General features: G+C 47.6%; 1 protein-coding gene across 1 annotated transcript; it reads right to left on the bottom strand.

Moving 5' to 3' along the window:
• Window positions 1-398: 398 nt before the first annotated feature.
• CIMIP1 (ciliary microtubule inner protein 1) lies at window positions 399-25,776 on the bottom strand. The gene is made up of 4 exons (XM_081011681.1): window positions 25,592-25,776; window positions 20,938-21,019; window positions 19,694-19,792; window positions 399-747 (listed from the first exon to the last, which is right to left on the bottom strand). The coding sequence occupies exons 1-4, from the start codon at window positions 25,636-25,638 to the stop codon at window positions 592-594; spliced, it is 384 nt and encodes a 127-aa protein (XP_080867807.1). The 5' UTR covers window positions 25,639-25,776; the 3' UTR covers window positions 399-591.
• Between the last annotated feature and the right edge of the window lie 1,467 nt (window positions 25,777-27,243).

Consider the following 27,243-nt stretch of genomic DNA (forward strand, 5'->3'; position numbering starts at 1 on the left):
GCAGTTAAAGTGGATTAAAGTTCTCTGTTGCTCTAGTGCAACAAATCCACTTAAATGTGGGGGGGATGACTTTCTGCAGTTAGAAAAGTGGAAAGGAAAAGCACTGAAAAGCTGGATGAATTAATAATTCCTAGGAAGACACAGAACACTCTACAAGCAATTTGGATGAATGCAGAATGAATGCTCAGCCTCCCTGCAAGCAAACTGAAACAAGCGCTCAGTAAGGACCTAAAGGTTGAACCACCATGTAAGTTTTGTGCAAGGAAATCGGGATGAATTCTGAATAAACAGGATGGCTTCTTCTTCTTCTTCTTCTTCTTCTTCTTCTTCTTCTTCTTCTTCTTCTTCTTCTTCTTCACAAAGAACCACCTGGGTTACAAAAAAGCCCCAAAGAGCACTTGTCTGTTGTATACTGCTGATTATAATAAAACACTCCTAAGCCATGCATAACCTCATCGTTAACCTTCACTTAAAAGTGCTGCTGAAATGGTAGACAAGCACATTCTCAATACGTATGTTCTCCTACCAAGTAGGAGCCTCTGAATAGCTGGTGGAAATAAAAGTGAGGGAAGCTGATGGAGCTGGACAAAGTCAGTCGGTTGGTTCATTTGGCCACTGCACGTCCTTGTAAAAGGCACCTTTGGTGCTTATGATCTTAGAGTAACGTTCAAGTCCCAGACCTGGAACCGTGGATCTCCAGCCTATGAAGCCTTGTGTCGTCTGAGGGACAGGAGGAGATGGGTGAATCTGAAATGGAGGTAGCATGCAATTTATTTAGTTATAGATCTATATCTATATCTATATCTATATCTATATCTATATCTATATCTATCTATATCTATATATCTATATCTGCCCTATACATATATATATATATATCTGGCCATAAACATATATATATATCTGCCCCACCTTTCTTTTTTTATATACCGTATTTTTCGCTCTATAACACGCACCAGACCATAACACGCATGTAGTTTTTAGAGGAGGAAAACAAGAAAAAAAATATTCTAAACGAAATAGTGGATATATGATTTTTGTGGTTCATGCTGTGGCCACAGACATGTGATCTGACAGTGAGTTTGGAGTAGCCCAATGCAAAAATCCTGAGGATCCATGTGGATCCATGCTTTGTATCCACGGAGGAGGGAAGGAAGGGGAACCATGGATCCTCTGCTCACGACTGCAGCAGATCCCCCCCGCCACCCACAGGCATTCACTCCATAACACGCACAGACATTTCCCCTTACTTTCTAGGAGGAAAAAAGTGAGTGTTATGGTGCAAAAAATACGGTAAATATTTTTTATTAGATTTTAAAGAGTATAAACAAATAACAAAATACAGTGGTACCTCGAGTTACAAACGCCTCAGGTTACAAATGCTTCAGGTTACAAACTCTGCTAACCTGGAAGAGTTACCTCGAGTTGAGAACGTTGCCCCGGGATGAGAACGGAAATTGTGTGCTGGCGGCGCAGCGGCAGCAAGAGGCCCCATTAGCGAAACACACCTCTAGTTAAGAACAGTTTCAGGTTAAGAACAGACCTCCGGAACGAATTAAGTTCGTAACTAGAGGTACCACTGTAAATTAAGAATCCATATAAAGAGATTATTCTGATTCTCGAGACTTCCCCCCATCCCCTCCATGGGTCCTAGTGACAATGTTTACAACTGCGTATCTGTTATGTACTGAAGTTCTCACCCTGGGCCAGCAGGGGGATACTGTAGATAGTTTTCACTCAGGTCCACATATGCAAATAAGGAATTGAAAGTGACGTTCAGTGATTGGATAGTTACAGAAAGTTGTTACTGTTGCTTTGTAGTTGAGCTCTATATAAGCAGGCTGGCTGAACCCTTAAGCCCAGTTCTATTCTGGGCCTGTGAATAAACAAGAGCTGTTTGAAGAATCGCTGTGTCGTCTGATATGTTCACCCACAACTTAACAGTATCAGTTCATTATCCATTTTTTTTATCCATTTAAATTGCCCATAGTTTTTGTTATTTTCCAAGTGTGTGGTCAACATCCTGCTAATGTTATCATCTGTTTACAATGGTCTCCTAAATAAATTATAAATTTATCCCTTTCTGTTTTTTTAAAGTTCTTGTCCTCTTGGTTTCTGAGCTTCCCAGTTAAATTTGCCATTTCTGCATAGTCCATCAACTTGGTTTTCCATTCTTCCCTGGTCGGAATTGTTTCTTCCTTCCACCTCTTTGAGTATATATCCCAGCTTTCTGCGCTACAAACCAGGAAGCACTACAAAATTCAAAATAACCCTGACACTAGGAGAAATTTGATGCCGCACTTAGGGCAATCATTCCATCAGTGTAAGCATTTCCACTTGTCAGATGGAATGATTTCCCCCTCACCTCCCCCTGCGTGCTATTCTGGGTGTCTTCCCAATCCCCCACCCCACAAAAAACCCAACTGAGGGTGAGTGAGGCTGCACGAAGAGCGGGGGAAGCCCTCTTGGGCTAGTGTAAGCCCTTGTGGGACCTGTTAGCTGAATCCAGCCCTATAAAACAAAACAAACAATGGTAAAACTGATGCATCGGTTTCTTAACTGCCTTTTCCATATGGTCCCAAGGGCAGGTTATGCACATAGCTGCAACAGCCTGGCGGGGGGGGGGGGGAAGTATCATCCCACACCAAAGAAGGCCTGCCATAATCAAATGGTCAGAAGAGCAAAGCAAAGAAGGAGACCAGATCAATATCTCTTGGGAGGCGGTTCCAGAGTTTAGACACCGCAATGGGAAAGGCTCTCTGTAGCGGTATACACACAACATTATATTCTACATCCACTGCACACTGAGGCTTTTGCTACCTAGACTGTAATGTTATTGGTTTAACCAACTCAGATGCTTTTAAAAGAGGATTAGACAAATTCATGTGGGAGAAGACTAGCCAAGATGGCTTTGCTCTGCCTCCAGCAATGCTTCTGAATTCAAGTTGCTGGAAACCACAGATGGGGAGAGGGCTCTTGGGCTCCAGTGTGCTGCTTGCAGACTTCCCACAGGCATCCGGTTGGCTTCTGTGAGAACAGGATGCTGGACTAGACGAGCCACTGGCCTGATCCAGGAGCCTCTTCTTACATTCTTTTTTTTTTTTTTAAATAATTTTTATTAACCGACCAATCAAATCAAACCAAATCACATCACATAAATCACATAAGAGCGGTAGTCTCGTAATCTGGGGATCCGGGTTCGCGTCTCCGCTCCTCCACATGCAGCTGCTGGGTGACCTTGGGCCAGTCACACTTCTCTGAAGTCTCTAAGCCCCACTCACCTCACAGAGTGTTTGTTGGGGGGGAGGAAGGGAAAGGAGAATGTGAGCCGCTTTGAGACTCCTTAAAGGGAGTGAAAGGTGGGATATCAAATCCAAACTCCTCTTCTTCTTCTTCTTCTTCTTCTTCTTCTTCTTCTTCTTCTTCGTCCTAACCTCACTGTTTTATTTTCTGCTAAGTGGCTGCAAGGTTGTCAGCACTAAGGAAGGATGCAAATTTCATGCATAACTAAATAATAGCAAGTGTGCTTACAGTTACAGCTTGTGCTCACAATTGCAGGATGCTGGACTAGACGAGCCACTGGCCTGATCCAGGAGCCTCTTCTTACATTCTTTTTTTTAAAAAAAATAATTTTTATTAACCGACCAATCAAATCAAACCAAATCACATCACATAAATTCCAAATTACAAAGCCGAATTTTAAATTTTGTTGAGGGGACCCATATTTCAAGTTCCGAGGGGGGATTCCGATCATCTTCTTGCTGCTGCGTTAATATCTACAAATCTGTCCAAATAATGTTCATAGTTCTATCCAGTCTTATCTTGCTGTTTCCACATCTCATCTTGTTCATATATTTTTCTTTTCTTCCTTTATGATCTCTTCTGATAATCTCCTTAAGCAGGTAAGCACCAATTATAATCCTGTGTGAATTTTCCGTTCGTCCAATCCTCATATCAAGATGGTTTCCATATATAATCGCTTTCATAAATAACATCACTCTTTCCATCATTAAACTCGCAAATCTGTCGCTCTTAAGCCCCCCTGAGGAGGCTCACCCACAATATAAAAACAACCCTGTTCCTCCTCCCAGGCTTAAGTCTTCCGACAGAACTTGTCAAAATGGCGACGGAATTTTTTACTGCGTCATTCCAAAGTTCTTATACTTTCCACGATCTTCTTAAAACGTGCTTTGGTTAGCAAATTATCTCCACACAGTCTTAAATCCACAGCTTAAGTCATTTAAACGGCATTTCTGACTTGTGACTTGTGGGGGAGGGATTCTTGGTTAATCACATAGAGAAAAGAAAGGAAAGTTTTTCCCCCTCCCCCATCCAGTCCTTGCCGAACATACCGAGCCTTGGTGGTCTTCTGATGATTTATTCTTGTTCCTCCGACCCGTCTTGTTTATCAGAAATCTCTTCAGTTAGCAGTCTTTACTCCCCCTTCTTCCTTGAAATATGTGCATTCGCTTCCTCCTAATTATTTCTTTTGAAGTTACTGCAGCTAGGGGCGCGGGCCAGAGACAGTGTCCAGGAGCGCCGAGATCCACAGGAGGGCTTTCTGCCTAGTGCCCCCACCCCCACAAATTCGGGGGTGGTATAGGGCACAGCAGGCAAGGACAGTCCCCCCCACAGGCTTGGGGGAGCAGGGAGGCTGTTTACTCCCATCACAGCCTCTTAATTACCTCGAGTGGGTCGGAGAGATGTTATTGTCAGCCATCTTCCAATGCGCCCCTAGTGGCCCCTCCGGCTCTTCTTACATTCTTAATGATTAACAGGTCAGTGGAACTGAACAGTAAATAGTTTTATTAAAGCTCTACGCACAACAGGTCTTCTCTCACATCTTCTGGACCTACTGCACATCTTATGCCCCTGAAAAGCACTTTTCCACCAACTCGTTTCCTTCTGAACACAAAAGCTCAGCGCCGACTGATTCTGCCTTCTTCCCCAGTGTGTCCATTTGAAAGGGGTGGAGATGGCCCCAACAATGAGGCCTGTGTCCACACCTGCCCAGTGCCATTGTAGGCGGGCATAAACCAAGATCACATTTACTTTGTCTATTTCTTTGTCCTTACCCCAACTGCAGTGAACTCATTCTCCAAGCGTGGATTTTTCTGCAGCCAAAATGGCGGCTGCTCTCATACAAGATGGTGGGCATCGGCAGGTGGGGAATCTTAAGGTCTGCATTCTTACAAAAAATTACAATGGTGGGGGGGGGGGATCTCAAGGGAGGGACTATCCACAGAACAGCCCAAGGAAGATTTGAGCATGTTCGGTGGTTGCAGAAGTCAGACGGATTGCTGAGATGAAGAAAACCAGAAAGCCAGGGAGGAGATGGAATGAAATTCAGCTACCTGAAAAAAGACCCAGCTGGCTCTCTGGAACCCTAAACAGAAGAACCCCATGGTGCAAAATTTTGCTGCAGTTCCTACTAGTTTATACTCAAAACAAACTGTTCCACATAAATAAAAGAATACTGACAGCCCCCGAAGATTTAAGTAAAAGTCCCTACAAAGCAGCTGAGACTATATTTCTGACAACGATGGGATTTAATTCTGCAAAGTGCTGAATTAATTGGAAGAGTGTTTAGTTTAATGCCACTTTTACAGAAGACACTTAAATCAATATGGATTTCCTATGTCTGCCTTATGCACACGTTAACACTTAAATGTTCTTGCGCTCTTTGGAATATACCATTACAACTGTTTTCTTCTGCAAGATGAAAAGACTGGATACAGGTTTTTTTGGGGGGGTGGGGTGGGGGGAGTTGGGCAATGTGCAACCACCTCCAGATGATTCATATTTAATTGCTAACATTTCTAGGGGGACCACCATTAGAGTTAACTATGGCTCTTTCACACGGTATATGCTACATTAAGCAAAATCACAACTCCAAGTTCAAATACTCCCCATGTGAGGAACAAAAAGGCCTCCTCAGTGCCACTTGTCAGAAGACGACACATGGAAGCCACACAGTTGCTGAGGAAGGGTCTGTCCCACTGAGGACGGCAGCTGTTTTAAGGAATGCCAAGATGAAAAAAGTTTCTTTCGTAAGAGCGTGAAATGCAACGGGGGCCCCCTGATACAGAAGTCTTGCAAGCACAACATGATGCCTTCTCTTCCAGCCAAAAGAAGCACTAGATTGGGGGGTGGGGGGAAGCATTGAGTTTACCCACAACATGGAGGGAGTGTGTCTGCATGTGACCCCACAGTTGCCTTGTGGGCATGAAGTTGTAGCCATTAACCCATTGAAAATCTGTTTGTACAAGTCAGTTTTGACCCTCACGGGGATCAGAACAAGTGCTTAAAGAAGTAGAGAAACAGTCATGCGTTTAACCCTAAAGGTAAATATTTAACTAGTCTATGTATATATGAATAGGTAATGTATAATCCGCTCTTCTTGAAGATCAATCCCATAAATATATGTAACATGTAAAAATATAACAATATTGTCAGAGCTGCTTCCAGATCCTAGCTCACAGAGGATCACGCTAGCCAGCGATCATTAAATAAAAGTCTTTATTGAGTTACAGTTTCCATTCTCAAGCTGCTGCGTGCAACTCTACGTCTCATGGTTAGATCGGCGAAGCTCCATCTGAGTCTCCGCCCCTTGTACACCAACTTAATATCCTAGCCTTGCTCCACCTTTTCCGCCTGACTGTTCTTCTCTGGGTCCCTCTGCCCCCCGGGGTCTCTTCCTTCCGGGATTCCTCTGACGCTGACCCCCCTGACTCTTCTCCCTCCTTTCGGCGGGCTTTAGGACCTGGCTCCCTTTCCGGGCTGCCTACTGCGCCACCTTCCTGTGCATTTGAACTTGGCACGCGCGCCCAACCTTCCACCTTCCGTCTGACCGTTTCTTCGCTCCCCGATGGAGGTGTGGCCACTCCTGACTCGTGCCCTCCCCCCTGTTGTGAGCTGCCAGCGCTTGATCCCTGGCGCCCTTCCTCTTCCCTGCTCTCTGGCGGTGACGCTGGTCCTGATTTCCAACTGCTCCCCTCTGAGTCCCCTCTGGCTCTATCTTCCTGGGGTGTCCCCCTAGGCTCCCCCCTTGCCCTGGCCACTGGTGCTCCTTTCTGTGAATCTTCTGATTCACTGGAAAGACTCGGAGATCTCGGGTCGTCGTCATCACTCATCTTTTCTTCTGCCTCCTCTCCCTCGCTCTCTGTTTCCTCCCTTGCCCTTGCCTCTGCTCCTGAACCCCTGACATCCATCCCCCCCTCGAAGCCCCCTCTTCCCCCCTCCCCTCCTTCCGGTGCGGGATCTGGGTGCTGCCGTGTCAGGGGGACGAATGTCGGATACAGTTCGCTTCCCGTGGCGGGCCGCCATCCGAAGTCTTCCGGTTCTTCCTCCCTGCTCTCGTTGACGACGGTCACCTCCGCTTCCATCTCTGTGCCGCCGTGCTCGAAACCCGGGTCGTCCCCGAAAACGTCCATGTCCGTCTCTCCTTCGTCGCCTTCTGGAGACGTTGCTCGTCCTGGACCCTCCAGCCACCTTCTGCGGAACTGCTCCTCTGGTCGATCATCCCACCAATACGAGGGTTCTGAAGCAGATCCCGAGGGTGACCCCTCTGGGGAACGGGCGTCTCGTGTCGGTTCCTCGTCCGAGTCGAACCCCCGGAACGTGCTGGCTGAAAGCGTGGGCGTGAAAAGCCAGTCGTCGAAAAAGTCTGCTGGCATTGGCCTATGTGGGAAGAGGGCATGAAACTCTTCTTTGAGCAGAGGTTCGTCTAAAGCGTAGCCCGGCACCCAGCTGTTGGCACTGGCCGGGGTGCCCTCCTTGGCGAGAAGGTATTCTACCCCCTCTTCCCCCCATCTGGAGTCCAAAATCTCCGTGACTTCGTTGATGCGCTCCTCCTGTGCCACTCCCCCTTGCCCGGTTCTCTCTCGGAGCGGACCCGGTGCCGTTCCTGGTTCCTGAAACCTGTGAGGTGCCTTGTAGGGAGTGAGCACCGATCTGTGGAACACCGGATGCATTCTGGAACCCTCCGGAAGAGCCAGCCTGAAAGCCACCGGGTTGACCTGTTCGTCGACTTGGTAGGGCCCCAGTTGTTTATGCCCTAGTTTCTTCTTCGCCAACGACCTGGCCGGCACTGCGTGGGCTGCTAACCAGACCCAGTCTCCCACATGGATCTCTTCGCCAACCCTTCTGTGTTTGTCCGCTTGTACCTTGTATGCGTGTTTAGCCAGCTCCAGGTGCCGCCGCAGCTGATCGTGGACCTCCTGCAACTCCGACGCGAACGCATCTGCTGTCTGCGGCTCCCCCTCCCCCATTCTTTCCAGTCCCGGGAAGGTTCTAGGGTGCCTCCCGTTGTTGGCGAAGAACGGCGTGACCCCCGTGGACACGTGCTTCGTGTTGTTGTAGGCGAACTCGGCGAGAGGCAGGTAATCCACCCACGTCGCAGGCTGTTGATTCGCATAACATCTCAGGTACTGCTGCATGATGGCATTGACCCGCTCCGCTTGCCCGTTGGTCTGCGGGTGTCTAGCCGACGCCAGGTTGATCTTGACGTTCAGGAAGCCCATCAGCCTCTGCCAGAAGTTTGAGATGAACTGTCGCCCTCGGTCGGACAGAATAGACCGCGGCAGACCGTGAACCTTGAACACGTGGTCTATGAACAGTTTGGCGGTTTGTTCCGCCGTGGCCACCTTCGCACACGGAATGAAATGTGCCATCTTGGAGAACAAATCCACCACCACCAGCACAGCCGTCTTGCCCCTCGAGCTGGGCAGATCCGTGACAAAGTCCAGGGCCACTCTCTCCCATGGCTCGAACGGAGTTTGCAGCGGTTCCAGCAGTCCGGCCGGCGGTCTGTGCACTGGTTTGGACCTCTGGCAGGTGTCACACCTCGCCACGTAGTCCGCGACTTCCCCTCTCATTCCGGGCCACCAGAAGTCTCTGGCTACTAATTCCACCGTCTTCTCCTTGCCAAAGTGCCCGGCAGTGGGCGCGTCGTGCAGCTGCTGCAGTACCTTGGCGCGAAGTTCGTCTCCCGGCACGTAGATGGCCCCTTTACGGATGAGCAAACCATCTCGCAGCTGGAACTCGTCGGTCGCTGCCGTGCCCCTGTGCACCTCTGCCATCTTTGCTTGCGCGAAGGAGTCATCCTGCAACGCTCGTCGCACCGCATCCAGGTCAACTGTTGCCGCCGCGCACGCCCACACTGTCGGTGCGAAGATGTGCATGGCGGCCGCTGGCGTTGCCTCCTCCAGATACTGTGGCTTACGGGAGAGAGCATCCGCCATGATGTTGGTGTCCCCCGGGACATACTCTATTCGGAAGTCGAAATTCGCAAAGAACTCAGCCCAACGTATCTGCCTCTGGTTCAGGAACTGTGCCGTGCGCCAGTGCTCTAGATTCTTGTGGTCCGTGCAGACCTGCACCGTGTGCTTGGCGCCGATCAGGAAATGCCTCCACGCTTTGAACGCTGCATGAATGGCCAGCAACTCCCTGTCCCAGATGGTGTAGTTCTGTTCGGACTTGCTGAGCTTCCTTGAGTAAAACGCTCCCGGCCTCCAAACCCCCTGCGGGTCTTTCTGCAGCAGGACTGCTCCCACGGCTCTGTCCGAAGCGTCTGTCTCCACCCTCATCGGCCTGCTGGGGTTGACATGAAGCAGCTGCTCTTCCGACGCGAAGAGACGCTTGAGTGCCTGAAAGGACTGCTCCGCCTGCTCTGTCCAGATGAACTTCTTTTTCTTGGAGCTGAGCGTGTCCGTGATGGCCGCTGTCTGCATCGCAAAGCCTTTGATAAACTTGCGATAGAAGTTCGCGAAGCCGACAAACCGTTGGACCTCCTTCCGGTTGCGTGGGCTTTTCCAATCCAACACTGCTCGGACCTTGGCGCTGTCCATGGCGAGCCCTTTATCAGACAACTTGTAGCCCAGGAAATCCACCTCGGTCACGTCGAATTGGCACTTCTCCAGCTTGGCGTAAAGCCTATGTTGCTGTAGCCTGCTCAGCACTTCCTTGACGTGTCTGTCATGCTCCTGCTGCGATTCCGAAAAGATCAGGATGTCATCCAAGAAACAGACGCACGTCTTGTAGAGGAGCCCCGCCAACACGTGATGCATGAAAGCTTGAAAAACGTGGGAGCCATTTTGCAATCCAAAAGGCATAACTCTATATTCGTAGGTGCCCAGGGGCGTGAACATGGCTGTCTTCCACTCATCTCCCTCCCGCATGCGAATGAGGTTGTATGCCCCTCGCAGGTCCAACTTGGTGAACACTCTGCCCTTCCGTACCTTTGCGAGGAGGTCGTCGATTCGGGGCATGGGGAAGTCCGATGGCTTGGTCACACTGTTCAAGATGCGAAAGTCCACTACAAGTCTTTTTTGGGGCGTGTCCCGCTTCTTAACAAAGAATACCGGACTGCCCCCCGCTGCCTTGGACTCTCGGATGAAACCGCGCTCCAAATTATGATCTATGAACTCTTTGAGTTCCTGCAGTTCGTCCTCAGACATGGAATACAGCTTCCCTTTGGGTAGCGCCGCCCCCGGCAGCAGGTCAATTTTGCAGTCATATGGTCTGTGGGGGGGTAGCCTGTCTGCCTCTTTCTCGCAGAAAACCTCCAAAAATTCTGCGTACTTGTGGGGGACCGCTTGCAGCGTGCCTAGCTGCAGCTGTGACTCCTCTTCCCCTCCTTCCTGCCTGGGCACGATGCAGTGTTCAGCGCAAAAGGAAGAGCCGAAGGTCAGCTGCCTCTGGTACCAAGCCAGCGTCGGGCTGTGCTTGTCCAGCCAACTCATGCCCAATACAATGGGCGTGTCCGATAGTTGAGTGACATTGAAGCTGATGATTTCCCTGTGATTCCCAAGTCGCATCACCATTGGTGGCGTCTGCTTCACCACTTGCCCCCCTAGCAGCTCCCTGCCATCCACCGTGACAACCTGCAGGGGCAGCGTGGCAGGCAGCAACTGTATAGCGTGCCGGTCGACAAAGTCCTGCCCTATAAAGTCCGCATTGCTTCCGGAGTCAATGGTGATTGGCACGTCCATGGTGATTCCATTGGGCAGCTGGAGCGACGCGGTGAGCTTCACTACCGGTTTGGGCGGGAGGGGGTCCATGGGCTGTAAAATCTCTGGGGACTGCTTCACTGACACGTCTGGTTGGGCCCCAGTGCCTCTTCCTCCAACCAGACTCCTTCGTTTCCCTGCTGTGGTTGTCCTTGCTGCGTTGCTGCAGTTACCATTGCTGAGGCTGCAGTGTGCTTGTGGAGCCTCTGGGGACACTCTTTCGCCATATGCTGTGGATCATCGCAGATGTAACACTTCCTGTTCCCTCTAGGAGGCTTCGCTTTCACTGCTGCCGGTGCTAGGGCTCTGGCTGCTGACTGAGCCCTTGCACCTCCAACCTCCATAGGTTCCGCTACTCCTCCTGGCGGAGGCGTGGATTGCGCACGCGCTGCTTCTCTGGGAAGGAAGGAGGAGCCCCTGGCTGGTTCGCGCCCTCCACGCCCTTCGTCCCTGCTCCATGGACGTCCTTCCAGCCGCACCCCCACCGCCAGCGCCCTCTGAACGATCTCCTGCGTGGTCCGGGGTCTCTCCCCCCTCGCAATTTCATCTTTAACCGAGCCGTGCAATCCCTCCCAAAACAGGTCTCTTACAGGAGCCGAATCTCTGTCCCATTCCAGGGCACTGACCAAAGCGAAAAAGCGGGCATGGTACTGCCTTACGCTGGCCCTCCCTTGCTTCAGTCCATGTATCTCCTGCCGAGCAAGATCCACGTCAATGCTTGATAAAAAGCACCCATCCATCGCTTTAATAAAGGCATCCGCATTTTGGAGCGCCGGATCATTATCTCTCCACAAATTGCGCAGCCATGCTTTAGCATCTCCATGCAAATGGGACATGATGAATCCCACCTTCTCTTGCTCATCTCTAAAGTCTTTGTTCAGCAGTTGCAGTGCACACATTACATCTGCTCTAAAGTTGGGGTACTGTTGCAAATTCCCATCGAAGTGAGAGACCAGACCGCCTGTTCGTCTCCCCAACCCAATCCCCTCCGGTTTGGGTGTCAGTTGCCCTTGCTTCGTAAGCACTTCCAACCTGACCTGGAGATCCCTGTAGGCGGCAGCTGTGTCCTCCTCTCTCTTCCTGGATGCAAGAGCCTCGGCATTCAGTCGTGTCACTGCTTCTCTGAGTTCCACTATCTGCTGTTCGGCCGTCATGTTGTCTGCCGTTCGTGAGCTCGCTAGTAGGCACCCGCTTTCTCTCCTCTCCGCGAGGACGTAGATGCCCACAATCAAGGGATGGAGCTTACTGTCAGAGCTGCTTCCAGATCCTAGCTCACAGAGGATCACGCTAGCCAGCGATCATTAAATAAAAGTCTTTATTGAGTTACAGTTTCCATTCTCAAGCTGCTGCGTGCAACTCTACGTCTCATGGTTAGATCGGCGAAGCTCCATCTGAGTCTCCGCCCCTTGTACACCAACTTAATATCCTAGCCTTGCTCCACCTTTTCCGCCTGACTGTTCTTCTCTGGGTCCCTCTGCCCCCCGGGGTCTCTTCCTTCCGGGATTCCTCTGACGCTGACGCTGACCCCCCTGACTCTTCTCCCTCCTTTCGGCGGGCTTTAGGACCTGGCTCCCTTTCCGGGCTGCCTACTGCGCCACCTTCCTGTGCATTTGAACTTGGCACGCGCGCCCAACCTTCCACCTTCCGTCTGACCGTTTCTTCGCTCCCCGATGGAGGTGTGGCCACTCCTGACTCGTGCCCTCCCCCCTGTTGTGAGCTGCCAGCGCTTGATCCCTGGCGCCCTTCCTCTTCCCTGCTCTCTGGCGGTGACGCTGGTCCTGATTTCCAACTGCTCCCCTCTGAGTCCCCTCTGGCTCTATCTTCCTGGGGTGTCCCCCTAGGCTCCCCCCTTGCCCTGGCCACTGGTGCTCCTTTCTGTGAATCTTCTGATTCACTGGAAAGACTCGGAGATCTCGGGTCGTCGTCATCACTCATCTTTTCTTCTGCCTCCTCTCCCTCGCTCTCTGTTTCCTCCCTTGCCCTTGCCTCTGCTCCTGAACCCCTGACAAATATGAAAAAAAGAAGACCACACCAACAATAAATCAGATTTATATCACAGCACTGCAAAAATGTATGTATGAAGACTAACCTTTCAAAGGTTAAAACATTCTTCCTGACTCTTCAGGACAGCTGTTAACATTTATGTGGAAGCAAGAAGATAGTGGCTGCGTGCGCACATTGTGGTAAGCCAGGGTTAATTATTTACTGCAAATAATGGCTTGGTTCCTCCCCCAGCATGTGCAACAAACCACAAACATTGGCTTAGTGTGATGTTTGAACCTGGGATTATGGTTTCTCCCTGGACAAACTACACCAGAAGCTAAGAAAATAATATAAAAACACACAAATAGCCTAGCTGAAAGAGGTCGGTGGCCCATCTAGGCCAGCATCCTGTTCTCACAGTGATCCACCAGATGCCCATAGAAAGCCCACAAGCAGGATCTGAGCACAACAACACTGTTCCCTCCTAGGATTTTCAGCAAGTGCCTCCAACCACGGAGGAGGAGTAAAGCAAGGCTTCTTCTTCTATATGCTTGACTATTTTATCTTTAACAATACTTTCCACCAATTTTCCCAGGACAGATGACAAGCCAAGTGGCCTGAAATTTCCAGGATCCTCTTTCAAAAATTGATGTTACCTTGGCTACTTTCCTGTCCTCAGGTATGGAGGCTGGTTTCAGAGACAAGGCATATATCTTTTTTAAAGAAGATCAGCAACTTCACATTTGAGTTCTTCAAGAACTCTTGGGTGGAGGCCATTCAGACTCGGCAATTTGTCAGTTTCTATTTTGTCTATTGGTATGTGTGGTTAAACCACAGAGCCTAGGACTTGCCGATCAGAAGGTCAGCGGTTCGAATCCCCGCGACGGGGTGAGCTCCCGTTGCCCGGTCCCTGCTCCTGCCCACCTAGCAGTTTGAAAGCACGTCAAAGTGCAAGTAGATAAATAGGTACCGCTCCGGCGGGAAGGTAAATGGCGTTTTCGTGTGCTGCTCTGGTTTGCCAGAAGCGGCTTAGTCATGCTGGCCACATGACCCGGAAGCTGTTGGCCAATAAAGCAAGATGAGCGCCGCAACCCCAGAGTCGGCCATGACTAGACCTAATGGTCAGGGGTCCCTTTACCTGTCTATTAGGTCTAAAACTTCATCTCTCACCATCACTGCCCACCTCAGTTCCTCAGACTCCTGCCCTGTGATAGTTTAGGCTCAGAGATGCCCTCCACTTCGATGCCCTCCAACATTCCACTGTTGAAAATCGGGATACGTGTTTTTATGTGCTGCGTTCTTGCGTGAGCAACTTGCACGTGTATCTTCGGGTGCCGTGCTCTCGTGGGAGCTAGCTGAGTCACATGCTAACACAACGTTACTGCAAGCGCCAACAAGTGCTGCCTCCTCCTCCTCCCTGAGCTCAGCAGTGGTGGTGCTGGAGGGGGGAAACAGGACATTCTGGGATCAAATCAGAAGCTGGGATAGCTTATGTAGTTTCAGGATGTCCTGGTAAATCAGGACACTTGAAGGATATGCTGTGAAGAAAGATGCAAATAATTCATCCAACTTCTCTGCAAGATCCTTATCCTTCTTTAGCACACTTTTGACTCCCTTGGCATCCAAGAGCAGCAACAAAATATTCTCTGAAAACATTAGTAGCAGGAAACAGGCTACAGAGGTTCAAATCTGTGTGTGCATATGCAGAAGATGTGCAGAATACAGATGTGTATTCTGCTCTGGTCAGACCTCACCTGGAGTACTGTGTCCAGTTCTGGGCACCACAGTTCAAGAAGGACACTGACCAACTGGAACGTGTCCAGAGGAGGGCAACCAAAATGGTCAAAGGCCTGGAAACGATGCCTTATGAGGAACGGCTAAGGGAGCTGGGCATGTTTAGCCTGGAGAAGAGGAGGTTAAGGGGTGATATGATAGCCATGTTCAAATATATAAAAGGATGTCACATAGAGGAGGGAGAAAGGTTGTTTTCTGCTGCTCCAGAGAAGCGGACACGGAGCAATGGATCCAAACTACAGGAAAGAAGATCCCGCCTAAACATTAGGAAGAACTTCCTGACAGTAAGAGCTGTTCGACAGTGGAATTTGCTGCCAAGGAGTGTGGTGGAGTCTCCTTCTTTGGAGGTCTTTAAGCAGAGGCTTGACAACCATATGTCAGGAGTGCTCTGATGGTGTTTCCTGCTTGGCAGGGGGTTGGACTCGATGGCCCTTGTGGTCTCTTCCAACTCCATGATTCTATGATTCTATCCAGCTCTCCAAGGGTTGGCTAACCATCAATGTAGCCCTTGGGCTAAAAAAAGATTATCCACCTCTGTATTAAACACACATTATGTACATTGGGCTGGAGGAGGGGAAGAGTTTTCAGGACAAATGTAAGAAATATTAGTGACCAGGGTTTTTGTTTTGTTTTGTTTTTTGCAGAAAGAAACTTTCTGTAAAAGCTTTCAATCTGTAATAAATAAAACTTGTCCAGTAGCACCTTAGAGACCAACTAAGTTTGTTCTGGGTACAGTGGTACCTCAGGTTACAGATGCGTCAGGTTACAGACACTTCAGGTTATAGACTCTGCTAACCCAGAAATAGTACCTCGGGTTAAGAACTTTGTTTCAGGATGAGAACAGAAATTGTGCAATAGCAGTGCGGCAGCAGCGGGAGGCCCTATTAGCTAAAGTGGTACCTCAGGTTAAGAACAGTTTCAGGTTAAGAACAGACCTCCAGAACGAATTATGTTCTTAACTCGAGGTACCACTGTATATGCTTTTGTGTGCGTGCACACTTTTTCAGCTTATACCCAGAACAAACTTAGTTGGTCTCTAAGGTGCTACTGGATAATTTTTTATTTATTTTGACTGCGTCACACCAACACGGCTACCTACTTGAATCTTTCAATCTGTAGTTGCTATAAATGAACCTGGTTAATAAGGAACTAATCTAGCTAGGGGAGGGGAGGGAAAAGACTGAAGCACCGTATCAGCCTTGGCTTCTGCGCTTGCTTTGACTAAACCACCTCCACAAGGCACATCGAAAGGGCCTTCCACGTATCCCTTCAACATCTGGGGGCTTATCCATTGGAGAAACGCACAGAGAGAAAGCAATGTTTCTCTTTCTGTTCTGCTGCCAGAGCCCTTTTGCTTTGTTCCTCAGCCAAGACTGGGAAACGTTTGTGATATCTAGGCGGAGGACATCCTTTGAACCGACTGCCTCTTCTTTCTTTCCTTTCTTTCACGGCCATACGCACCACCCACAGAGCCAAAGAAAGGAGGCAATTATATCCTCCTACTTCCATGCCGCATGACAGACACACAGAGGCAGTGGGAAGAGTCTGGTCAAGGATTCCTTGCCCAACCCATTGGGAATAACAGATAAGACACTCTGCATTTTCCGGAGGGGCTGCACAGCGGGAGGAGTTCCGGGGCTTCAGTTACCCACAGAGAGATGCTGCCCATGTCACTAGGACGCCCAGCAGCGTTATGCCCCCCGACTGATCAATTGGGTTAGCCGGGGGGGGGGGGGGCTGGCTACTTGCCATTTCAACCACAGTGCGGCTGGGGGGTAGCCACCTTTAGTCTACTTCGGTGGATCTCCCAGCCTGCCCACCCTCTTTCTTGCGTTGCTTGACTATGGCCTTGCTATGACTAATGTTGGTCGCCTGGTTGTGGCCAGGTTGGAATTTTTCCACTTGGCAATTTGGCACCAGCCATTTGGTTTTCACCTACCTAGTAGCAATCGTCACAATAGGCACTGAGTAAGCCTTGTTATGGGAGGGGAGGTTGTTGCCCCTGCCTGCCCCTCCAAGATCCATTAAAGGGATCCAGTGGTGTGGTTCCTGTCCAAAGCCTGGGCATGGGCTGGGGCCATGCCACAACCCCATCGGTGACCCTGGGGGAGCTCTTAATTGATGTACATCATAGGGTACCCTCTATCGGTGGTTGACCCTTCAAGACTTCCTACAAATGGGCAGGAGTCAGGATATAGTCATGCTTCACCCAACTGCCTAAGCGAAACTGCTCACATCTGTAACCAATAAAGTTGTGGCCTAATTTATCCCATTAACCCAACATATTTGTGTTTGTGTGTTTATTTCTGTGGGAACTGCGGGGCCCAGGGCCTCGCCATGCAAGTGTTTTTTTATTTTCAAGTGAGAGAGCAAACTGGAATTTCAAGCCCCAGGTGTTTAAATGTTTGCTTGTTTGCTGATTGATTGATTGCATTTGTATCCCTCTTTTCCTCCAAAGTGCTCAAACAGGCTCCATATTTTATCCTCACAACCACTCTGTGAGAGAAGTTAGGCTGAGAGGCAGCAATTGGCCCAAGGTTCCCTCAGCAGGCTTTGTGGCTGAGATGGGATCTGAACCTGACCTCCCTGGTCCTAATCAGACATTAACTACTTACACCAGAACTGGTTATCCGCCACATAGTCACCAACTAACTTTTCTCCTGACGGGCAAGCCATGACTTGAAAGTAGCACACAGGCCAGGTTTAGTTCCCGACTTCCATATCTGACAGGCCTGCAGTTCAGAGGTGCTGTAACGCAGTATGCTTATGGAGCAAAACAGGTTACATATAGAAACTTCCTCTTTTCCAATTTTTCGCAATCGCCTTGCGGCTACTGTTGCGTATAAATATAATGTCTTGTCTTCTTCCTTTAGACTTCCTGGCACTATTCCCAATAGAAAACCTTCTGGTGTTTTCCTAAATGAATAGCTGAACATTTTTTTCATTTCGTTATATATTGTTTCCCAAAATTGTTTGAAAAGTGGTATTATACAGACAAAAACAGAGTGGCTTGCCAAATTATTGGAGTACTACAATATATCCGAACCAATGGGAGAAATTGGAAGGATCTCAAAAGAGAAGATAGACAGGGACTGGAAGGTGTTTAAAGGATACTTGCAAAACCATATTGAAAAATCAGAACTCCTATTAGAATAAACAAGTTCCGTTTTAAATACTGAAATACTAAATAAGATGGATAACAATGTGTAATAGAAAATGGAGCATGAAATTAGTTAAAGGTGTGTGAAAGAAAGTAATAGAAGTGGAAAGAAATTGCAATTGAGTAGATTGGAAGTCTAACACAAGGGTGGGGTGAGGGGTGGTGGATGGTGATGGGAAAAGGAATTATCTGTGGGATTGAGTGTAGGTATGTTTGAACACTTTTAAGGATTGTATGAAATGTATGTTTGTATATTCGCAACATATGTGTATTAATGATGAATTATTTTAACAATAAAAACTTTTTTTAAAAAAGAGACTTCTTGCACCACTGACTCAGCGCTCTTTCAAGTTTGAGTCCTCGGACATTGTTGGGCTACGTTTCCAATCATCCCTAGCCAGCTTAGCCAATGGCCAGCGATGGTGCCCTACATCTGCAGATCCAAGACTGAAGAACACTGGGCTGGATGATTTAGCCAGCTGTGCACATTTCTCTTGTCCCATGAACGACGCAGTCATGAAGATGGAGATCATCAGCCCATTCATGCACTATAGTACAGTCAATTTAATTAACAACTGGGGATTCACAAACATATATGCAGCACATGGAGGCTTGGACATTACAAAGGGCATTGCATACAGACCCAAAGAGATGCCATGTTAATGTGTAGACTCTCTCACAACATCTGAATTATTATTATTTTTCTTGCCAATCCGAATTCCTTTACCCAAACTAATTTGGTAGGAAGCTTACAGAGACTACATAAAATTGTTCGCTGGTCCGTGTCAAGATTCTAAGACCTCCAGTTTGTTACCCTTGCCTCAGAATAATGTACCATCTGGATTCCCTTCTACTGAAAGGGTCTAGCTTTTATTAGAAAACTGTAAGTATGTCTTCTCAAGATCATAAATCTTATGTGGTTGGCCTGATATCCGTATGGAAAAGCGGGGCATTCAAAGTTTAAACATCTCTCATGAAAGTGGTTTTTGTGTGCTCCTGGAACATAAGATAATTCTGGATTTTGATCTGTGCATTGAACACTTACAGAGATGAGATAACTAACCTGATATATAACTTTCCTGTCCTGCAGCAGGGCCACTATACTGCAAGACAACGAAACATTTGCTCAGCAGAACATCCAAAGAAGACTTCCTGTCTTAAGTTGTCCTTTCAAAGTAGCCCTCAGGATTCCAGCACCATTTATTCTCATCTTTATCGAAAGACCAGCCATTGTAGAAGGCAAAGGCAAAGGACCCCTGGACAGTTAAGTTCAGCCAAAGGCGACTATGGGGTTGCGGAGCTCATCTTGCTTTCAGGCCAAGGGAGCCAGCGTTTGCCCACAGACAGCTTTCTGGGTCATGTGGCCAGCATGACTAAACCACTTCTGGCGCAGTGGGACACCGTGATGGAAGCCAGAGTGCACGGAAACACAATTTAACTTCCTGCCACCGCAGTACCTATTTATCTACTTGCACTGGTGTGCTTTCGAACTGCTAGGTTGGCAGGAGCTGGGACAGAGCAATGGGAGCTCACACCACCATCTTGGGGATTCGAACCGCCGACCTTCTGATCGGCAAGCCCAAGAGGCTCAGTGGTTTAGACCACAGTGCCACCCACATCCCAAGTCATTGTAGAACAACTGATGAGGAACATTCAAGGCTATCTACCGCCACAGGTATTTCTTTCTTTCTTCCAAAATAAATGTTTTGAAATTGTGCCATTTAAGACTGTGCGACTATTGCCTAACCTTAATATATGTTTCCACCGGTGTCACAGGTCGGATTTGTAAGTGTTCTGGAAGTGGGATCTTAGGTTTGGCAGGTGGCTTCTTTTCATCTTTTAACAACTAAAAATAGAAGAAAAATGCAATGAAATTAATGGGTACTTCACACTGAGCCATGCATTGGGATAACACTGTAACAACTCATATCTATCTAGATATTTATGCTGTTTCCATCATAGCAGTAGCTAATGACCTTGTACTTGACTTCAGATATAAGCCCATTTATTATATAGCTTTGGATGCTTTTGAAATCCATTGTTCCATATGGAGAACTAATTCTCATTTTAAGGCTAGCAATTGAATCTGAAGGACGGATAAGTGCTCTCAACTTTTGGCAATCCCTTCCGAGAACAAATAATCAACAGCACTCCAGTCATTTGTTATGGACTGGAATTTTATTGTGGATTTTTTGCGAGAAAGAGAAAAGGAACTTGAAATATCTGGATTTGAAGACTGAAAAAAATGCTGGTTTGTAGAAGGGAGAATGGTTGGATGTTAAGGAATGAATATCATATGTAGCTGCAGGACAGAGAGCTGGAAATCCTTTTATTTTTTCCTTCTCTATTTTATTGTTTATTTTTTTTCTTTCTTTTCCTTTTCTCTCACTTTCTCTTTCTTTAGGTTTCTCCTTTCCTTGTCTTTTCTTCCTTCCGGCTTTGTTCTCTTTTAGACTAAGTAGTTGATTGATCTCAGTACATTTTGTAGTGGGTATGCATTTTTATATATCTTTGAATACACACACACACACACACTCTTAAACTGTCCTCCCAACAACAAATAATTGATGGTTAGGGTTTCATTCTAGGGCCATAAGGAGAGATGTACACTGGTACCTCGGGTTAAGTATTTAATTCGTTCCGGAGGTCTGTACTTAGCCTGAAGTACCACTTTAGCTAATGGGGCCTCCTGCTGCTGCCCCGCTGCCGGAGTACAATTTCTGTTCTCATCCTGAAGCAAAGTTCTTAACTTTGCTTAAATAGAAGCACTATTTCTGGGTTAGCGGAGTCTGTAACCTGAAGCGTATGTAACCTGAAGCGTATGTAACCCGAGGTACCACTGTAGATGTTTTTGTGAAACAAGACCATAGCCTCATGTTTTGGCAAGAAGGTGATTCTTGTCCAATGCAGGTCATGAAGTGAGATTAAGAACTGAAACAAAACTGTCCTTCATGGATAAATGTGACACACACACAAACACAAAATTTTTACCTCTTCCACTGGTGTTAACATAAACCCCCACCGTTGGGGCCATCTCCTTGCAGCTATGTTTTCAGTTTCAACATGATCCTTCCTGATGTAGATACAAAAGAAATGGTTTAAAAGGCTTTACGGAACAGTCTTAAGCTCATCCACACTTCTGTTTTCTTCCGCTTGCCCTGTGATTTCTAGGCATGGGTTTGAGGGGTTTTTCATTTGTCCCACTGCTTTACCCAAGAAAATCCGTGGTTTTTACCACTGAATTGGAACAAACACTAATCCACAGATCAGTAAACAGTGGAGCTTCCTGGGGAAAGTGGTGGGACAAAAGAAAAACCTCTCGGACCCATGCCTAAAAACCATGGGACAAATCGAAGTGTGTGTAAGCCCTTAACATAAAAAAATCCTCTGTCTTCCTGCATAAGGAAAGCCACTGGCACAAATATTTTGAATGGGCCTTAAAAGCGCCCTAAACGGCCTCAGCCCTGTATACCCGAAGAAGTGTCTCCATCTCCATCGTTCAGCCTGGACACTGAGGTCCATCTCCGAGGCCTTCTGGTGGTTCCCTCCCTGCGAGGTTACAGGGAACCAGGCAGAGGGCCTTCTCGGTAGTGGCACCCACCCTGTGGAATGCCCTCCCATCAGGTGTCAAGAAGATAAGTAACTATACAGCCTTTAGAAGACATCTGAAGGCAGCCGTGTAGAGGGAAGTGTATAATATTTAGTGTTTTATTGTGCTTTTTTTATATGCTGGAAGCCACTCAGAGTGGCTTGGGCAACCCTGTCAGATGGGCAGTACATCATCATCATCATCATCATTATTATTATAATAATCACAGTCTCTGAAAAGCAGTGGTAGCATCACAAAAATCTCCCAGGGGGAGGGGTGGCACAGAAGAGGGAAGAATATTTGTAGGTGGATGAGAAAGAAAAATAACAGCCTGTGCTTATGACAGGAGTGCAGAAATTGAGGTAGTAGGGGGGAAACTCCTTATTTGTGGTGGGGCTACTACTTGCCCTTCTGCCCTCCTTCAGACCTTCTAGATCTGTTTGTTTAAAAATAGCCAATTCCCACCACATTCTAGCATGCCCAAAAGACTGAATCGAAGAGGGAAGCTATATTCACATTCACCCTGTGCTATACCAGCTGCACTGGCTTCCGGTGGAGTACAGGATCAGGTTTAAGGTGCTGGTTTTAACCTTTAAAGCCCTATATGGCCTAGGACCCTCGTACCTACAGGACCGCCTCTCCTGGCATGTCCCACGGAGGACCTTAAGGTCTTCAAACAAAAACACCTTGGAGGTCCTGGGCTACAGGGAGGTTAGGCTGGCCTCAACCAGAGCCAGGGCTTTTTTGGCTGTGGCCCCGATCTGGTGGAACGCTCTATCACAAGAGACTAGGGCCCTGCGGGACTTGACATCTTTCCGCAAGGCCTGCAAGACAGAGCTGTTCTACCAGGCCTTTGGCCAAGGCACAGTCTGACCCCCTCCTTTGGTAATCCTCACAGAACTCTAGCCCAATGGTTGCCATTAATTTGATTTTGAATTGATTTTAGAATGAATTGATTTTAGAATGCTGTATTACTTTTATTGTTGTTAGCCACTCTGAGCCTGGCTTCGGCTGGGGAGGGCGGGATATAAATAAAATTTTATTATTATTATTACTATTATTACTATTATTATTATTATTTGGTTATTTATTTTATTTATTGAGAAAGATTTATAGACCGCTGAATCAGAAAACTCTCAAACCAGTGTACATAATAAAACTATCAATAGAACACAAATAAAATCAGCAAGAAGTTCAGAAGCACAGAGTTGTGTTCAGCTAAATTGTCACACTGCACGCACCTTTCCCCATTCCCCAAATCTGCTCCAAAGAGTTGAGGGAACCCCTAAAATAGATGGACTGTTTGAGGGGATGAGAGGGGGGAGATTGTTCAATTGCGCAAGGAGAAATCCTTGTGCCATCTGAATAATTTGCATAACGCGATGCTGAATACGGCTCATATTTTGAAGGTAAAGGTAAAGGTAAAGGTAAAGGGACCCCTAACCATTAGGTCCAGTCATGACCGACTCTGGGGTTGCAGCGCTCATCTCGCTTTATTGGCAGAGGGAGCCGGGGTACAGCTTCCGGGTCATGTGGCCAGCATGACTAAGCCACTTCTGGCAAACCAGAGCAGCGCACAGAAACGCCGTTTACCTTCCCGCCGGAGCGGTACCTATTTATCTACTTGCAGTTTGAAGTGCTTTCGAATTGCTAGGTTGGCAGGAGCAGGGACCGAGCAATAGGAGCTCACCCCGTCGCGGGGATTCGAACCACCAACCTTCTGATCAGCAAGTCTTAGGCTCTGTGGTTTAACCCACAGCGCCAGTGGAGAGTAAAACCTGCCCCACACTTCTAACCTTAGGTGGACAAAGGAACACAGTGTGTTTCTCTGCACAGAGCCAGGTTGCCAGCTGGGACCTTGAAATGCATAAGCTTTTTTCTCTGTGCACACTCATCTCCACCCAACAGAATGATGCATTTTGCTAGTTGAAGGAATAATGAACTAGTTGGCTTATTTTACTGAGTAAGTCCTTCTCAAGGACTTTATTTTTAAAAAATAAATAAATAGAAGAAACAACTAAACCCTGCAGCAACTCACAACTTTATTTACTCTACAGTAATTATATCAAGCCATTGTTTTGGAATAAGTGATCTGCAGATTGTAACCTTGTCCTCTTAAGTTGTTAACAGCGTGACCCACGAGGCAGTTAAGATGAAGTACTTGGAGTGAGACTGTTGCCTTTAATGTACTTTGATTTCACTGCGCGGTGGACTGTACCGTAGAAGGAGCTTAGACTGCAGTTTTAAGAGCCTTGTTATGAAGCAATTCTGATCATCTGTGGAATGCAACACCTTGCTCTGCTATTCCTTTGTTCAGTTTAGGATTACATTTTAGTTTTCGCCTTTCACACCCGAGAGAACATAAACGATGTTGAACAAATAGAAGGGGCTGACCGCTTAATGGCTACCACTCCGCTTGTAAGCCAGTCTATAAACACATTGATTCTATCCCTTACTCTGTTTTGCCCGTCTGTTTGTGGTAAAGGACTGGCTTCCAGATGGTTAAAAAAAAGAAGTAGCCTGTTTTTTATCCTTAGTTAAAATCCTTACTTAAAACAGCTCTGATCCAGCACCCATGTATTGGATTGTGGCGGTGCTATAGCCAATGTCACACAACTTTTGCATGAGCTGGACAGGATGGGCACTTTGTTTATGTTTTTGCTCTGTCAACAGGGCCATCGAGAAATGTTTTTAAAAATGTTCCTGAAGTAGGTAGGATGGCAGTAGTAGCTTTGTTTAAGAAACAAAACGAAAGCACAATGGACTAAATACTGTAGAACAGGGGAAATAGGACATTAAAAGTTCACAAAAATGGCGTCGGGAGTGGTCATGTCACCATGACTTAAAATACAACAGGCAACAACCACCAGGTGCCCATTAACACTTGTGCAACCACATTCCACGCAGAAATCACAACTGCAATAAGAGACACAAGCTGGAGGCTAGGGAGGAAGAAATATTCCCTGAGGTATGAACTATTATAGGGCAGCGGCGACCCTATTGTTGAGGGCATATTGGCCAAATCACATCCCACCATGGCTCTAGTGATTGATTTAAAATTTGGCACTGCGGGGCAGAAAAGTTTGTACGATAGTTTCAGTTGCCTAGACTCTGTCTGTCTATTCCAGGGGGGACAGACAAACGTGGGGCTTCGGTCCACCACTTTGCAACTGACAACCACCCAACTCAAAGTTGCTCAGAGTGTGATAATGCCAAGGTTGCAGGTTCGATCCCCGAATGGGACAGCTGCCTATTTCTGCATTGCAGGGGGTTGGAGTAGGGACTCGGGTGGCGCTGTGGGTTAAACCACAGAGCCTAGGGCTTGCCGATCAGAAGGTCGGCGGCTCGAATCCCCACGATGGGGTGAGCTCCCATTGCTCGGTCCCTGCTCCTGCCAACCTAGCAGTTTGAAAGCACGTCAAAGTGCAAGTAGATAAATAGGTACCACTCTGGCGGGAAGGTAAACGGTGTTTCCGTGCGCTGCTCTGGTTCGCCAGAAGCGGCTTAGTCATGCTGGCCACATGACCCGGAAGCTGTACGCCGGCTCCCTCGGCCAGTAAAGCAAGATGAGTGCCGCAACCCCAGAGTCAGTCACGACTGGACCTAATGGTCAGGGGTCCCTTTACCTTTTTGGGGAGGTTAGACTAGAAGATTCTCAGGCTCCCTTCCAACTCTGTGATTCTATGACTCCCCTCTCTTTCTTTCTTTCTTTCTTTCTTTCTTTCTTTCTTTCTTTCTTTCTCTCTCTCTCTCTCTCTCTCTCTCTCTCTCTCTCTCATTACAGCAATGGACAGTGGGGGTGATGGAAGGGTCTTGCAAGGCAAACAGGTGCCTTTATTACTATTATTATTATTATTATTATTAGGAAAGCCTGTAACTGGGTCCTCGTGTGTGTGTGTGCGTGTGTGTGTGTGAGCTTTCAGCATTAGGAGCTAGACTTCAGAGAGGTCATGTTGCTGGCTATCCCAGGCAGGCTGTACCCCCGGCAGGAGGAATGGGTGTGGGGGGGGGGGGAGAGACGGTGGGTGGGGTAAGGCGAAGAAGCAAGGACTGTACCAGATCTGGTTTTCAGCCACGAAGTTGAGTTTGCTCTTCTGCGTCATCCCGGACTAGCTCCCCCGGTCTAGGGCCCCCTGGCGGCTGGGCAGAGGGCGGGCGCTGCTAGCAGCCGGGCTCCAGCCAGCGAGCCACCTCCGAGCCGGAGATAACCCCGCTTGCTGCTGCTGCTGCTGCATCGCGTTGCTAGGAGACGGCTGAGGAATGCCGCGGGAGGGGCGGAGGGAGGAGGCGCTGCATCCGCCTGCCAGGGCAGAGATGGATGGTTTGCGCGCTCGGCCACCAAACAGAGGTGGATACAGGATCGCGCGGAGTGCAAGAACGCTGAAACTCACAGCCAACATTATATTGCCCAGCGCTAAGGATTCCAGGCGGAGTACCCTTCACATTATGATAAGCTTTGCTCTCTCTATATATTTTCTGCAGGTGCCCACATACATGGGCATAGCCAGGATTTATGGCAGGGGAGGGCAAGACACCCATCTCTGTCTAGCAGATTCGGAATGAAATGTCTCAACTGCGGTTGTTTTAAATTATTTTCTTTTGACCCCACCCAGAAAAACCTGTCAAAATCTTTCTACAATTTCTGCTTCTAGTTAAGCTTTTTTTTTGGAAAAAAAAGTTTATTGTTTCTGTATTGTACAATGTACATAGCGTATCCCACTTAGAGAGTCTTAAAACATTGAGTGGTTTAGAAATGCTTTTTTTAAAAAAAACAACAACACAACAACCCCATATATAAATAAGTTTTCCTAATTCAGATTACTAGCCTCTTTAGATCAGGGATGGGCCAAACAAAGCAAGTTTCCTGTAGGGGTGGGGGCAGTTTTTGGCAGACACTGTTATTTTAAGGTACAGGATTGCACATACAGTGCATTTGTGCTGTTTGTGGACGTTTCCGCAATTGATTGCCTCCTTAAGCTAATTCGCAGTCGCAGTACAGAATGCAGGAAAAAAACTGCTTTAGTGCTGTGTGTGAAAACACCCCTGTGCTTTGACACTTTTAACATCTTTCAGGTTTCAAAATCTTCCAGTGAACATTGATATCTGAAAGTATATGGTGTACAATACAGTGGTACCTCGGGTTACATATGCTCCAGGTTACATATGCTTCAGGTTACAGACTCTGCTAACCCAGAAATAGTGCTTCAGATTAAGAACTTTGCTCCAGGATGAGAACAGAAATCGTACTCCGGCAGCGCGGCAGCAGCAGGAGGCCCCATTAGCTAAAGTGGTGCTTCAGATTAAGAACAGTTTCAGGTTAAGTACGGACCTCTGGAACGAATTAAGTACTTAACCCGAGGTACCACTGTACTGGTTGCTTGGTCACAGGAAATTGCAGGTTCAGATCCTTCCTTAGTGGCGAACCTCAGTAGACAGCCATATGTCCAAATAACGATTTCTCAAATCACCTGGAAGTTTTGCCACTTAAACTCCTAAGCGAAGAGCAATATTCAAATATAACACATAACAATAGCTTACAAGATGGTTTGTGGAGAAGGATGGGCTGTGTGTTAATTCACTTCTTCTAGATGATGTAGGAGAGAAAAGCTGAACACACTTCCCAGCTATATTTGAGAGTCTGAGAAAATATTTACAGCATGCAAAAAGTTCACTGTGTTCTAGTATATTAATATTTTTGGCCTTCTGTC

Source organism: Podarcis pityusensis (genome assembly GCF_964106645.2).
Source record: "Podarcis pityusensis genome assembly, chromosome: 6".
Classification (NCBI taxonomy): domain Eukaryota; kingdom Metazoa; phylum Chordata; class Lepidosauria; order Squamata; family Lacertidae; genus Podarcis; species Podarcis pityusensis.